This window comes from Dendrobates tinctorius, unplaced genomic scaffold, assembly GCF_039654945.1.
Source record: "Dendrobates tinctorius isolate UK_male_01 unplaced genomic scaffold, ASM3965494v1 ptg000246l, whole genome shotgun sequence".
In the NCBI taxonomy this organism is placed as follows: Eukaryota; Metazoa; Chordata; class Amphibia; order Anura; family Dendrobatidae; genus Dendrobates; species Dendrobates tinctorius.
Window position 1 is genome coordinate 4,223,266 of NW_027361913.1, and position 16,494 is coordinate 4,239,759.

A 16,494-nucleotide genomic window follows, 5' to 3' on the forward strand; every position below is an offset into this window, starting at 1 on the left:
AGCGTACGTCCTTGAAGGAAACTCACAAGGGGACATTTTTGAACCGGTCCCGCCAGCCCCCCGGGCCTGTACATTAAACGGCAGCTCGGGGGTAAAGCATGACGGTGCTATGTGTATGGTGAGGGGTACAGCACCCTCTTCTCTACGGGCTAGTTGTGCATACATTATGAGAGCCCCATCACTCCCCCTCTCACTGATGTAAAGGGCCATTACCCCACTAAAGATGGCGGATTTGACACTTTTGCCGTAAAGTGAGGCGTGAAGTCGTCAGAGCTGGGCGTGTCCTGCGCCATCTTGATCCTCGGGCGCTTGTCAGGGACACTGAGGGCACCGGTGACCGGCGGTGGCTGTGTGGTTTTCTCTGAGCTCCTGCTTCCTGCCCCGCGCCATGTTGTCCAGAGTCTCCCTGGTGACGGGTGAGTTGTGAGGGAGACCCGCGGTGTATGCCGGGAGACCGTGTGTCACCCACAGTGGGGCTGTATGGGGCCCGGGCTGTGTCCTGTCAGTGCTCTGCCTCCAGCTGCCCCATCCGCTGTGACCTTGTCAGGATCGGTCGCTGCTTCCATAGACATGCTGAAGAGGGGTGCTGGGGAAGCAAGTTCTCCCCAATTACTGATAGGTCTGTGGAGCCCACCGATCCCACAGTGGGAATACTTCCCTCCCATTAGATTGATGGTGGGCGCATTGGGACCCCCAATTCAACAATGGCCCTTTTATCCCCATCAATCAGCAGTACAAGTGCAGAGCTTGGCGCCCCATAGGGAACCATAGAGCAGTGGCTGAGCTAGGTCCATTGGTGGTCCGGTGCGTGGTGGTCGGCCTGTCGCTGGGTGGTCCGGCGCGTGGTGGTCGGCCTGTCGCTGGGTGGTCCGGTGCGGGGTGGTCGGCCTGTCTCTGGGTGGTCCGGCGCGGGGTGGTCGGCCTGTCGCTGGGTGGTCCGGCGCGGGGTGGTCGGCCTGTCGCTGGGTGGTCCGGCGCGGGGTGGTCGGCCTGTCTCTGGGTGGTCGGCCTGTCGCTGGGTGGTCGGCCTGTCGCTGGGTGGTCCGGCGCGGGGTGGTCGGCCTGTCGCTGGGTGGTCCGGCGCGGGGTGGTCGGCCTGTCGCTGGGTGGTCCGGCACACATTCCTGCCATGTAAATCTGTTTTCTTTCTTTTTGTAGTTGCCAGTTTGAAGAAGTCAGCCCCCATCACGGTCGGGTGAGTACGGTTCGGCATTTCTCCCTGTAGTAAGTTGACTGCTTTTATCTGGTTTAGGATCTGTTCACATTGGTGTTGTGAAGGTGGACCCTAACAGCGGCTGAAGGTCCACATTGACTAATAATGGGGCAAGTTGAGGTTTCCAACATTATGACTTAAAGCTGAGCTACTCTGATCATTAGTAGCCCTGACCCAGGATAGGAGCCATTTACAAATACTCTATTAAAGGGGTTGTCCTCTTCTGGGCAGCCTCCTGTCAGTGGCCCCATGAATGCATGAATCTAGATTTACCTCCCAATCTCATGTCATTCCCCTTTTCTCTCAGCCCTGTGTCCTCACCGCTGATCACAGAACAGTGTTTTTGTTCCTGCTAGGGCTTTATTTTAAGGGTATGTGCACACGTTGCAGATTCTGCTGCGGTTTTTTCCGCACAGATTTGGCTAAATCCACAGGTCAAATGACCTGCGTTTTACCTGCGGATTTAGTGCGGATTAGCCCTACATTTTGACACCTGGTAATGGAGCAAGTGTCAAACCACTGCGGATTCCGCACAAAGAAGTGACATGCTGCGGATGTAAAACCGCAGCTAATCTGTGTGGAAAAATCCACAACATGTGCCCTGCGTTTTTCAATTTCCATTGACTATAAAAGTACTGTACAACGTAGCAGAAACTGCTGTGGATCCACAGGGCCAAATCCGCTGCGGATCCGCAGCAGAATCCGCAATGTGTGCACACACCCTAAAGGCTACTTCTGATTAGTGACAGCTCATTGGCTGCAGTGATCATACAACATTATGTCTAGAGACAAGTGGAGTAGGCAGGGCTGTGGAGTCGGAGTTAGTTTTGGTTGGAGTCGGTAGAAATGTACCGACTCCGACTCCAGCTTTAAAAAAACTGTATTAATATTTCATAATTGAACTTTCATATGAATTTTATAAATGTTACTCAAACTTATATGTTCTATCAAACTATGAACAACAGTGATAAGCAGTTCTGCTGGAGATAGAGACATTTCTTACTTCTTGTGTGTCACTGTTCTCCACTGCCCTTATCTAATCTTATACTTGGTTAACCTCATGCTGCCCCAACCCACCTACTTACAATGTATGAAACTGAAAGTGAAAATGTGTTGCAAATTCTTAGTAGTAAAGCTCCTCCTCTAGACTAGATCATACTAGGTGTGCGTCTTCCAAGCATCTCACAGCTGCCTGCTACTCAGAAGAGGAAGACTGTAAGAAGTATTATCCTTTCAACAAACTTTGCATCAGTTAACTGTGAGTACATGAGGAATAATAACAGTATTACTGACCACTATATCAGTTGTACGACCTGGCAATAATTTTGTACAATTGTTTTTAGGAAAAACAATTGTCATTTGGATTGTGAATGCAGAATTAAAAACCTGAGAATGTCAAAGAAGCATCACATTAAATCAGCTGTATTTGAACATTTCACCATCACTCAAGATAGAAAACATTATGTCTGTCAGTGTATGACAAATGATCCAGACGAAAACAAATGTGAAGCCAAGATGAGTGCATATTCAGGCAAAGATAAAAATGCTCCTACCAGAGCTTCTAATCTAAAGAGACATTTACAGCGCTTTCATCCAGAAGTACTGAAAACAGTGGATGAGAAAGACTGCATCCAAACCAATGAACCAGTGCCCAGCTCTTCCAGCCAAACAAAGGAGCAGAGAACTTTGCAGCCATCAGTTGCAAGATATTTTCTCAGTGACAAAGTTACTGTGACAATGACAGTAGATACATTTAAAAAACAGATCATAGAGCTTGTTGTAAAGGATAGTGTGCCTATTTCATTATTTTCACGTCCAGCTTTTATGTGTCTGAATGGGGAAATGGCCCGCAAGCTTGGTGTTTCTCTGGAGAGAGAGAGAGTATTAGAAAATTAGTAATCGAAGAAGCTTTTAAACAAAAGGAAGAACTTAAAAAAACTCTCAAGGGACGCTTTCTGTTTCTTAAAATGGATGCCTGCACACGTCACAGAGTGAACTATTTTGCCATCAATGTCCGATTTGTTTGTGACAAAAATGAAATAGTTACCAAGACATTGGCAGTAAAAGACACCAAAGCTCATCACACCAGTGAGTTTCTCCAGGTCTTGGAAAAGGTTCTGCAAGACTATGAACTTAAAAAAGAGCAAGTTCTTTCTGTCGTAACTGACAATGCTTCAAATATGATAAGTACTATTAAGCTAATGAATGAGAGTAATGATGGTGACCAGCAGCTAGAAGAACATTCTGGGTCCACAGACACAGAAATGTTTGAAATAGAGGAACACAGTATTGTAACTGAGGAGCAAACTGAAGTTGCTTCAGATGAACAGCAACATGATAGTTTAGATGATCTTGTTGAAACTGTGTCAATATGTTCTTTCATTCATCACATGCGCTGTGTTGTGCATACGCTACAGCTGGCTATAAGAGACAGTCTGCAAGAAGGACATGCTGCTGCACTGATTGGCAAGGTGAGAAAATTGGCTACTGTTGCCAGAACCCCTAAAGTTGACTCAATTTTGAAGAGACGTGCTGGAAAAGGGGCAATTATTGATCAAGCCACACGATGGGGCAGTACTTACTTAATGATTCGGCGCTTGGTTGAACTGAAAACCTTTCTTGTAGACATGGCTAACCCTCAACTGACGCTAAATGAAAGTCAGTGGAATCAGGTGACTGAGCTGGAAAAATTGCTAGAGCACCCATTTACAGTGACTAAAAAATTACAAGCAGAGGACTTAACTCCAGGTATTTTCTTAAAGGAGTGGAAGAACCTGATGTTTCGCCTGTCCCAAAGAGGAGGGTTAATTGCAAGTGGCATTGCTACATCAATGAAACAGAGAGAGGAGCTACTATTACAAAATAACATTCTTTTGGCAGCTGTTTATGTAGACCCAATGCATCGGATTCTTCTAGATGATCAACAGCTAAGTAAAGGAAAAGAAGCTCTGTTTGAAATAGCAGTAAGGATGAAAGGGTTGCAGAACAGTCAGGAGGAACAAGAAGAATTTGGTCGTCCTGCCACATCTTCACCCTCATCATCAACTGATGAAGAATTTAATTTAAAAAAATATTTGGATCACAAGGACCGTGCAAAGCGTTCCCGCATAGAAGAAGAGTCATCCCCATCAAGGAACACAGCCAGTACATTTCAGCAGAATTTTTCATGTGCACTAAAAGAAATTGAGAAATTTGACCGTTCATCAAAAATAACAGTGCAACAAGCGATTCCTCTGTATCCTGACATTGTCAGAGATGTTGCCCGAGTGGTTACTGCTTTGCCACCAATACAAGTTAGTGTAGAGAGGTTGTTCTCTGCTCTCAAAATAATTAGCTCAGATTTGAGGGCATCCATGAAGGAGGATCTGACAGAGGCAATACTTTTTCTGAGGACAAATTTATAGATTTCTTCTTATTAACTGCATAAAAGTGTTTATTGCATATTTACTTACAGTTTAGAAAAGTTTATAAGAGTTATTTGCTATATTCTAATTGTATTCTAATAAATGTAGTTTTTGCTCTAAGTGGTCTGATTACTTATATGATGGTGAGAAACTGAATAAGCACGATGTTTAATATTTTACAACAGTAAATTTGTTGTTATGAATTGGCCATTTATGAAGGAGTCGGAGCCGGAGTCGGAGCCTGATAAAATCCAGGAGTCGGAGTCGCAACTGTGGCTTACCGACTCCACAGCCCTGGGAGTAGCAGTGCCGATCCGAGAAGTAGGTATGCGCTTCTTTTTAGCTTATGCAGCGCCCTGTGCCATTTTTAAGATGAACAAATCTCATGTAAATGTTGTAAGTTGATTACTGGGGATAATTGACAAAGTAGTATACCAGCCTGAGCAGTCCCCTGATACGCTCCTGGCGGGGCTTCCCTGGTCCCCTGCCAGTGTGTCTGATGACCTTCAGTGATCACACATGTCATTGTTGGAGGCACATATACTGAGACAAGAAGGGTACTAGGCAAGAATTAGCATTGCTAAGGTTCATATAGTTTTATTTATTTTTTCCATTTATCTTTTTTTTTTTTTTTTTGGTTAGTATATTTTTTTCTCATTTAACCACTTACCAATCTCAAGAGCTGAGCCTGCATTATAGCGATCATATGCCCACCAAAAATAATACAAAGCCAGCTTTTGCTGTAACAGCAGCAGCCAGAGCGAGTGCTGCTGTTATCTATTTAGATGCTGCTATCAATCACTGACAGTAACATTTAAACGGCGCAATTGCCGGTGCACTCAGTCCCTTTGCCCCCCACCCCCGTGACAGAATCGAGGGTAGCCGATGGGTAACCATAGAAGCTGGGGGCTACTGAAGGTCCCTGTGACTGCCATCTTAGTCCTCCTGCCTGTGAAGCTCAGCCAGAGGCAATGTATTATATTATAAGCGATCGATCGCAGGTTCACGTTCACTTAGGAGTAAAAAGTAAAGTATAAATGTAAAAAGTTTAAATGGCCTCCCCTTGCCCCATCCAGATACAAATAATTAAAAAAAAAAAATACTCTTTTGGTATCAGTGTTTGGAAAAAATCCAATCAACCAAAACTAAGTTCTGTTAACCCCTGAAAAGAGAATTGAAAAACCAGAGTTGTAATTTTGGTTCTTTCTTTTTTGGTCGCCAGACTTCCCCCTCATGTACACAGGGCGATTATAAAAGATTAATCGGGTGTCAGAGGTATATTTCAAAATGTGATTAGATGCACAATAGTGAATGGTATGTGGTAACGGAACAGAAACTCTCCAAGTTTAGCGAATGAGTCATCTTCCAAGACTGCCTGAAAAAGTGCACAGAATTTGTATGGGATGCCGCGGTCGGATGGCTGTAGATGTTACAATAGATGTATGCTATATGGTTTATGGTGCCATCGCAGAATCTTTCAGTCGGCTGAGGAATGGCAAGTTCACGACTTGCGACATGTTGATTTCTTTGGGCTACGTGCAAAGGGAACCCGCTCCACTACTTCACCTGTAACACTTGGTCATCCAGGGCTTTTACGTTTTACATGAGCACTTTTTTTTTTTCTTTTCATTACCATTTTGGATAAATAACTTTGATAGTTCATAGTTTTACAGACACATCCGTACCAAACATACTTTTTTCTTTAAATCTATTATTAACTAAGGAAAAGAACAGTAATTTTAAATTTTTCTTTTTTTTTTTTTTTTTTTAGTCCTCATTGGAACTTGAACCTGGTATATAGTGAAAATGACAATCACTATGAAGCCCAGCTTCTTAGATTTACCAATATGGTATCATCAGGGAGGTGCCCTCAGCTGTGTCACAGATGCCATTGGTTCCCTGCATCTGTGTCACGAGGGGACTGATGGGCAGGGCATCTGAACATGATGGCAGCTCTTAAGTGCCTGTGTCAGGAGATAGACACCAGTGATTGGAGCTAGCTTGGGTCAGTGCGCAAAAAGGCTTATTCCAGCTGTACAACACAGCCGCTTCCTGCTCTATGTAGAGTGAACTCTGCTGCTGAGCATCTATCTTGGTAGGCAAGGTGCCAAAAGGGGTTAAAAAGTCATATCTGAGATATAACTATTTGTACGTTTTGGCAAATCTAACTTCCATTTTACCTGTTTGTGGGTAAGCAAGATGATAGCACTGAGAGGGTAAGTTTGTCCACGAAATCTGCATTCTAAAATGTACATTATTAGCCTCACCCCGATGTACAAGGTCAGGATGTTAGTCAAGTCTTCTGGTCACTGATGAATTGTGCTTTTCTGTGCTTAATTTGTGATTTACCATTAAAACTGATATCCAAAGGAAAGGTGATATTTGTATGGTCCAACTGCTGAGTTCTTTGCAATCATGAGAATGGTCCCATAAACCATTGCGATTGGGGGCCTCGTTCTTGTGATCAGCGAGAGTCCTTCAGAGAATCCCCAGTGAATGGATGGTGGTCAGCGTCGGACTGGCCCACCGGAGGGCCCTGGCATCCTGTGGGCCTGGCACCTGCTGGCATACAGTGCCAGCTGCCTAGGGCCCCTGCTGCTCCAGGGGCCCCCAGCCAGTGGTGTGTTGCACACCATGCAGCTGCTATGGGGGCCCTGTGCCAGCGGAGCTGCAGCGGGTGACAGGAGGCAGGAGCCCCTGTCCCTGCTGCTAAAGAGAAATGAATATTCACTGCATCCCACGCCCACATGGGTGTGGGAAGCAGTGAATATCATTTCATGGTCTCCACTCCCCCTGGGGCCCCGCCCCACAGTTCAGTAAGCCACTATGCGGCCCTAAATCAGGGCCGGCGCCGCTGTGAATGGCAGACGTGCAGCAGACACCAGGACAGGCACATTGATGGCAGCCATGAGGGCGGCACCCAGAACAGTGAGCGGCGGGAGTAGCGGCAGTCACCAGTGACACCGCACAGTGTTGATGGAGCCGGGACCGGCGATGCTATCCAGACAGTCTGGGCAGTAGCGGGGCAGAGGCGGCCGGGAACACCGCACCAGGGCCGTGCCAGCAGCACCTGCAGGTGAGACCGGGCACACGGCGTGGATGGAGAGGAGAACGGCGCGGAGTTGGTCAGGTCACATGATCCTTGTATAGGACTGCAGGCAGACTCGCTGCATCCTCTCTGGAGCTCGTCCATATGGATGTAGCAGAGCTGAGCCGCTCAGGTGAGGAGAGGCTGGGGTCTGTGCTTCATGACCGTATCACAATGTGGCATCCATAGTTTTACATAGGATCATCCAGTCCTATCATAATGGGGGATCCATGGTTTTACATAGGACTGCAGCAAAACCTGCTCTGTTTTCTTAGCGTTGGTGAATAGCTATTCTGCACAATTGTAGCAGAGCTGAGTTTGTCTGCTGTGCAAGGGGAAGTCCGTCACTTAGCAAGGGTCCTGGTCAAAATGTGGTTTTACATAGGACTGCAAAAAACTATCTTATACTGATGTAGCAGAGCTGAAGCTGTCAGGTGTGTGAGGTTTGTCACTTGGTCCTGACACACACTGAAGCTGGAATCAGTGTGGGAGTGAGGAGGAGAGGTGAGTATTGGTTTTTTTTTTTTTTTTTTTTTTTTTTATATCTCTCTCTCCACTATGAGGGAGGCTACCCCAACTCCTGCTACATAATTAAGACATGTACTACCTTATATTATACCCGGATATTAGCGTGTTTTACCGCACAATTGGTGGTCTTGTATTTATTTCAATGTAGCTACATAGTGGGCCCCAAGAATGATTTTCTCTGGTGGGCCCAAGGTGCTCCAGTCCGACGCTGATGGTGGTATTAGAATTATCGCTTTGATGACGTGTTCCAACGAAATCTCAGCTAAGCTCAATTAAGCAGAGCCGGAATGACCAACCTAAGCTATCTTTAATTCCATAATCCCAAACCCTAAACCACCTGACTCCGTACCTCATATATGGTGCATTATATACATTTAATATTTTTTTCTTTTAATCCTCCCTCAGAGTCTTGAACACATGCCGACCATTCCACACCGGACAACCGGCCTTGGCCCCTGTGCCGCCCCTACCAGAGAAACCAGGGAAAGTTCGCCATGGGTTGATTCCTGAAGAGTTCTTTCAGTTTCTTTACCCCAAAACTGGAGTCACAGGTACAAAATATATTTGATGATATCAACTAATACTCAGCAGTGGTTGCTTCTGATTCATTCGGTCTACATGAAAATAAAACCATTTTGGCATTCTAGCCCCCAGCCACCCCTGGAACAAAACCCTGCAGAGCTCTGCCCTATTGGCCACCATCAGTCTTCATGGAAGGTCAATGGTCTATCACTTGTGGCTGGGAACTACAACCACCTTTTTGTTTTGGCATCTCTGGTTAATTACCTTTTCTTCTGTCTTTTCCTCAGCTCTACAATACAAAATCTTAAGTATAGATACCATTTTATGATTTAACATTTTTCTTTGTGTAGGCCCTTATATGTTTGGGACTGGTCTTCTTGTCTACCTCCTGTCAAAAGAAATATACGTAATAAATCATGAAACCATTTCCATGCTTTCGATGGGACTTGTCACCGTCTATGCAATCAAGAAATACGGCCATAAAGTAGCAGAATTTGCTGACAAACTTAATGAAGTAAGTGATGTCTTCGCTGGTCTCCTTCCCAGCCTACATTTAATGTAGCAGTTACAGTAATAAGTAGATATCATTGACTTTCTTTAAGTAGGCACGCTAACCCTGTATATATAGAGTAGGTGCATTAATATATATAAAGACACAGAAAGAAAACACAGTATGACAAACGTGCATGAATACTCTGTTGTAAAATATATGTAACAGTAAGAAGCAAGTGCTAGTAAAAGATGTTAACAAAACCAGGGTATTTAGTTGATACGTTTTTTGCAAAAAATGTACGCTAAGCCACTCCCACCACGTCACGGTAACCCTTTTCGGAGCAGTCCTATCTAATATATTTAAAACCAGATCATGTGAACAATACCTTCATGAGCAGGGTTCAGAAAGGTGCTGCCCGTTATGGGCACACTGGGCAAAATGGCTTTTTATGTGTGTCCCAAAAGAGAGGCGGGTATCTCCCAAAGCTTGCATAAGCAAGAAATCAATAGATTCAGAACACATGAGACACCCACAAAAATGAACAGGTCAGTAAGACCCTGTTCACATCACCCAAAGACTAAGACACAGAAAGAAAACACAGTATGACAAACGTGCATGAATACTCTGTTGTAAAATATAAGTAACAGTAAGCAGCAAGTGCTAGTAAAAGATGTTAGCAAGACCAGGGTATTTAGTTGATACGTTTTTTGCAAAAAATGTACGCTAAGCCACTCCACCACGTCACGGTAACCCTTTTCGGAGCAGTCCTATCTAATATATTTATATAACTAAATACCCTGGTTTTGTTAACATCTTTTACTAGCACTTGCTGCTTACTGTTACATATATTTTACAACAGAGTATTCATGCACGTTTGTCATACTGTGTTTTCTTTCTGTGTCTTAGTCTTTGGGTGGTGTGAACAGGGTCTTACTGACCTGTTCATTTTTGTGTGTGTCTCATGTTCTGAATGCATTAATATATATATATAGTCTGCTGCCAATCCCTGGTTTCCAGCAGCCCTCCGGTCATCTGCTCTCTCATGTGACTGCAATACCGACTTGCTGGCTCACACTGGGCTCTGTGTGTTAGACGGAAGGAGTCTTGTTATGGTGCTCCAGACTCTGGTCTCTTTCAGGTATCCGATACTTGATTACAATGCAAGGACTGGCCACGCGTCTCCTGACTAGGAGCATGAATGGTTCATGTATTTCTTTGAGGCAGTCGGGCTGGGGGTTGAGACATTCGGCCAACCCGTGCATTGTAATCGGAGCTGGGATGTCTGAAACGTCGCCAGAACGACGCAACTTACCGTATTTTTCGGACTATAAGGTGCACTTTTTTCCCCAAAAAATTTGGGTGGAAAATGGGGGCTGCTTCCTATAATCCGAATGCAGGCTTACTGGGCGGTTGTGGCAGTGGTGTAGCAGCATCCCTTTCTCAGGGAACTGGTGGCGGCAGAAGTGTGGTGATGCTGAAGCTCAGTGGCGGTGGTGAGCAGTGCGGAGTGCGTCATTGGTTTCCTTGCGGCCAGCTTCCTGAAGCCGTGGGCATACACGGATTGAGATCTCTGCTGGGCCTCTCGCGCTCTTTTCCTGAGGCTGAGGGCTTCAGGAAAATGGTCACGCGTGTGAAGATTGAGATCTCAGCGGTCCTCTGCTTCAGGAAAATGGCTGCCTAGAAACCAGTGATGCACTCGGCTCTGCTCACCATGGACTCCGGGCCGCAGCATCACCACATTTCTGCCGCTGGCTCAGTGAGGAAGGGACCCTGCTCCATACAACGCGCACTGCTCTGCCTCACCGCCGACACTGGACCTGCAGCATCGCACCGCTCGAATACCCTGGGACTACAGCATTGCCCCACTTCTGCCAGCTTCCTGGGGAGGGGACCATGCCTCCTGTGACCCTGCTGTACCACCGCCGGCCTTCAGGTAAGATACCTTAAATTTGGACGATAAGACGGACCTCCATCTTACAATAATTTTTTATTTATTTATTTTTTTTGCTATTTTCCACCCCAAAATTTGGGGTGCATCTTATAATCTGAAAAATACGGTACTTCTGATACGTAATAAATCCCTCCCCTCACCATGCTCCCGGCATCTTCCTCCGGTCCCAGTAATGATTAGCGAGAAGGGCCGGAGATGACGTCACTCTTGCGACAGTGCGACGTCATCAGCGGTGTTTCGCTCAAAGCATTACTGGGACCGGAAGATGCCGGTAGCGTGTGAGAGGAGGGACAGAGTCTGGGGGCCGTCGGAAGGTGAGTATATCACTTTTTTATTTTAACAGAGACTCTAGAATACCCGATGCGATAGAATCGGGCCACCATCTAGTGTATTATACTCATGTTACACCCGGAGCTGCTGTCACTTTTCTGCTGTTATCTAATGTATTGTACTCCAGTTACTCCCAGAGCTGCAGTCACTGTTCAGATCTTACCAAATGTATTGTACTCAATTTACACACAGAGCTGCAGTCACCGTTCTGCTCTTACCTAATGTATTATACTCCTGTTTCAGCTAGAGCTGCAGTCACTGTTCAGATCTTACCAAATGTATTGTACTCCAGTTACACCCAGAGCTGCAGTCACTTTTTTTTACTGTTACCTAATGTATTATACTCCAGAATATGTACAGGACTGTGCCTGTGTAATGAGCGACGCAGCAGTGATGCCTTTAACGGCTGTAATGTGCCTGTACAATAAGCAATGTTGCCGCGACAACTAAGCAACTGTCGCTGATTGGTCACGGCAGTTAGGCTGCAACAAATCAGCAAGGCAGGATTTCCATTACAGACAGACAGAGAGACAGAATTAGACAATTATATAGTACTAGATTATGGCATCGGGAGGATGCGATAGCATCACACCTCTTGCCATGTTAACCCTCAACACACACACTCCTCAACACACACTCCTCTCACCTTTCACCATCTCCACTCACTCTTTCACTCCACATACGACCCCTTCTCTCACTCCGTCTCTCATACTCACGCCGTCATCGCCGCTGCTCCATGATCCCCGACATTTTCTTCCGCCGGCGCCATCCTGGATCCAGACGTTGTCCACGCCGGCGACATGTTCTTGCGGCGACGCCATCTTGAGTATCGTGAAATCCCGCGATAGTCAAGATAGCGTCGCCGGAAGAACATGTCGCCGGCGTGGACGACGTCGGGATCCAAAATGGCGTCGGCGAAATCTCGCGAGTTTTCGCCGACGCCATTTTGGATCCCGACGTCGTCCTCGCCGGCGACATGTTCTTGCGGCGACGCCATCTTGACTATCGCGGGATTTCGCCGATCCAAAATGGCGTCGCCGCAAGAACATGTCGCCGGCGTGGACGACATCAGGATCCAAAATGGCGTCGGCGTAATCTCGCGAGATTTCGCCGACGCCATCTTTTTGGATCCCGAGTCGTCCACGCCAGCGACATGTTCTTGCGGCGACGCCATGTTGACTATCGCGGGATTTCGCCGATCCAAAATGGCGTCGCCGCAAGAACATGTCGCCGGCGTGGACGACATCGGGATCCAAAATGGCGTCGGCGTAATCTCGCGAGATTTCGCCGACGCCATCTTTTTGGATCCCGAGTCGTCCACGCCAGCGACATGTTCTTGCGGCGACGCCATCTTGAATCTCGCGGGATTTCACGAAATCCAAGATGGCGTCGCCGCAAGAACATGTCGGCGGCCTGGAGAACGTCTGGATCCAGGATCGCGGCGGCGGAGGAAGATGTCGGGGCAGCGACGATGACGGTGTGAGTATGAGAAACGGAGTGAGAGAAAGGAACGTATGTGGAGTGAAAGAGTGAGTGGACATGAGTGGAGGTGAAAGGTGAGAGGAGTGTGTGTTGAGGCGGTGTGGTGTGTTGAGGGTTAACGTGCGTGTGTGTGTGGTGACGTCACCGGTTACAACTGGACGGAAGTTGTTACAACCGGAAGCTGGTTAAGGCATTTATTATTATAGATGATGAGGAAGAAGCCATCTGTTGTTGGAGGTGATGGCGTGTAGAGGCTTCTTCAGCCAATGTAATAGATTTAGAGTTAGGGGATTCGTGTGTGAGACGACGGCGTTTATAAGCCTTAATCTTGTCAAGTCGATGCTGTTTTTCCTCAGGAGTCTCATTAGCACGGCGTTGTTTTTGTCGTAGTGCTAAAGCTGCTTTCCTTTCACTGGCATTGGCATACTGTGCATCGGTATTGAATGGCGGTATTGATAGGGCAGAAACAGATTGCTGATTAGTTATGTCAGTGAACGGCATATGGGATGAAGTGTAGCAGTAAATTGTTCCACATGCTGATGTGGAAGCATCCTGTTGTGAGTCTAATAATAATGATGAGGAAGAGGCAGTCTGTTGTCGGCGGTGACGGCGTGCAGAGGCTTCTTCAGCCAATCTTATGGATTTAGAGTTAGGGGATTCGTGTGTGAGGCGACGGCGTTAATAAGCCTTAATCTTCTCAAGGCGATGGTGTTTTTCCTCAGGAGTCTCATTAGCACGGCGTTGTTTTTGTCGTAGTGCTAAAGCTGCTTTCCTTTCACTGGCATTGGCATACTTTTTGTTATGACTCATGTTGGCACAGGTAAAGGAGTCTATTTGGCAGTTATCTGGCAGTGAAGAAGGCGTCCTGGAGTATTGTAGAGTAAACAGATACTAATTGACCCTGTAATTGCCCAGCAGTAGTTATGAAGTGGTAGTGGCAAATTGGCCCTGTAGTTAGACACCGGCAGAGGAGCAAGGCAGCAGTAGTTATGGCGGTAGAGGCAAATTGGCCCTGTAATTAGACACCTGCAGAGGAGCAAGGCAGCAGTAGTTATGGCGGTAGAGGCAAATTGGCCCTGTAATTAGACACCTGCAGAGGAGCAAGGCAGCAGTAGTTATGGCGGTAGAGGCAAATTGGCCCTGTAATTAGACACAGGCAGTGAACAGTCAGAGGAGCAAGGCAGCAGTACTTATGGCGGTAGAGGCAAATTGGCCCTGTAATTAGACACCAGCAGAGGAGCAATGCAGCAGTAGTTATGGCGGTATTGGCAAATTGGCCCTGTAATTAGACACCAGCAGAGGAGCAATGCAACAGTAGTTATGGCGGTAGAGGCAAATTGATCCTGTAATTAGACACCGGCAGAGGAGCAATGCAGCAGTAGTTATGGCGGTATTGGCAAATTGGCCCTGTAATTAGACACCAGCAGAGGAGCAATGCAACAGTAGTTATGGCGGTAGAGGCAAATTGATCCTGTAATTAGACACCGGCAGAGGAGCAAGGCAGCATTAGTTATGGCGGTAGAGGCAAATTGGCCCTGTAATTAGACACCGGCAGAGGAGCAAGGCAGCAGTAGTTATGGCGGTAGAGGCAAATTGGCCCTGTAATTAGACACCGGCAGAGGAGCAAGGCTGCAGTATTTATGGCGGTAGAGACAAATTAGCCCTGTAATTAGACACCGGCAGAGGAGCAAGGCTGCAGTAGTTATGGCGGTAGAGACAAATTAGCCCTGTAATTAGACACCGGCAGAGGAGCAATGCAGCAGTAGTTATGGCGGTAGAGGCAAATTGGCCCTGTAATTAGACACCGGCAGAGGAGCAATGCAGCAGTAGTTATGGCGGTAGAGGCAAATTAGCCCTGTAATTAGACACCGGCATAGGAGCAATGCAGCAGTAGTTATGGCGGTAGAGGCAAATTAGCCCTGTAATTAGACACTGGCAGAGGACAAAGGCAGTAGTTATGGCGGTATAGGCAAATTGGTCCTGTAATTAGACACCGGCAGAGGAGCAAGGCAGCAGTAGTTATGGCAGTATAGGCGAATTGGCCCTGTAATTAGACACCGGCAGTAAACAGGCAGATGACCAAAGCAGCAGTAGTTATGGCGATAGAGGCAAATTGGCCCTGTAATTAGACACTGGCAGAGGACAAAGGCAGTAGTTATGGCGGTATAGGCAAATTGGTCCTGTAATTAGACACCGGCAGAGGAGCAAGGCAGCAGTAGTTATGGCAGTATAGGCAAATTGGCCCTGTAATTAGACACCGGCAGAGGACAAAGGCAGTAGTTATGGCGGTATAGGCAAATTGGTCCTGTAATTAGACACCGGCAGAGGAGCAAGGCAGTAGTTATGGCGGTATAGGCAAATTGGTCCAGTAATTAGACACCGGCAGTAAGCAGGCATAGGACCAAGGCAGCAGTAGTTATGGTGGTACAGGCAATGCCAAGCGTCCGCACACCAAGTCGGCGTGAGGTAAATGACGCAATTTCACGAATGCAAGATGGCGTCGGCGGACGTCGTTAACACCTCTTGCCATGTTAACCCTCAACACACCACACCGCCTCAACACACACTCCTCTCACCTTTCACCTCCACTCATGTCCACTCACTCTTTCACTCCACATACGTTCCTTTCTCTCACTCCGTTTCTCATACTCACACCGTCATCGTCGCTGCCCCGACATCTTCCTCCGCCGCCGCGATCCAGGATCCAGACGTTCTCCAGGCCGCTGACATGTTCTTGCGGGACGCCATCTTGGATTTCGTGAAATCCCGCAATATTCAAGATAGCGTCGCCGCAACAACATGTCGCTGGCGTGGACGACATCGGGATCCAAAAAGATGGCGTCGGCGTAATCTCGCGAGATGTCGGGGCAGCGACGATGACGGTGTGAGTATGAGAAACGGAGTGAGAGAAAGGAACGTATGTGGAGTGAAAGAGTGAGTGGAGGTGAAAGGTGAGAGGAGTGTGTGTTGAGGCGGTGTGGTGTGTTGAGGGTTAATATGTGCGTGTGTGTGTGGTGACGTCACCGGTTACAACTGGACGGAAGTTGTTACAACCGGAAGCTGGTTAGGGCATTTATTATTATAGATACTAGATGGTGGCTCGATTCTAACGCATCGGGTATTCTAGGATATATATGCAGTTTATTTTTGAAGATTTAATAATAATGCACCCCCCAATCCTGATATGTATGGTTCTCTCGCCCCCCCCAATCCTGGAATGCATGGTCCTCTCACCCCCCCCCCCCCAATCCTGGAATGCATGGTCCTCTCACCCCCCCCCCCCAATCCTGGAATGCATGGTCCTCTCACCCCCCCCCCCCCAATCCTGGAATGCATGGCCCTCTCACTTTCTATTACAATTTTTGGGAGGCAGAATAAACAAAAACAGCAGTCAGCAGTTCAGGATTCTTCTTTTTTTTTTTTTTTTTTTTAAATTCCGTTCATGTGGTAAAATTGATAAGGCTTTTGACTCTTCTTCATAAA

General features: G+C 46.9%; 1 protein-coding gene across 1 annotated transcript in view; it reads left to right on the forward strand.

Moving 5' to 3' along the window:
- Positions 1-258: 258 nt before the first annotated feature.
- Positions 259-16,494, forward strand: part of ATP5PB (ATP synthase peripheral stalk-membrane subunit b) — a 40,924-nt gene continuing 24,688 nt past the window's right edge. The window contains exons 1-4 of the mRNA XM_073557276.1: positions 259-416; positions 1,159-1,195; positions 8,639-8,784; positions 9,106-9,269. Coding sequence (XP_073413377.1) covers positions 389-416; positions 1,159-1,195; positions 8,639-8,784; positions 9,106-9,269 — 375 coding nt within the window. The 5' untranslated portion in view covers positions 259-388. The remainder of the gene's footprint in view (positions 417-1,158; positions 1,196-8,638; positions 8,785-9,105; positions 9,270-16,494) is intronic.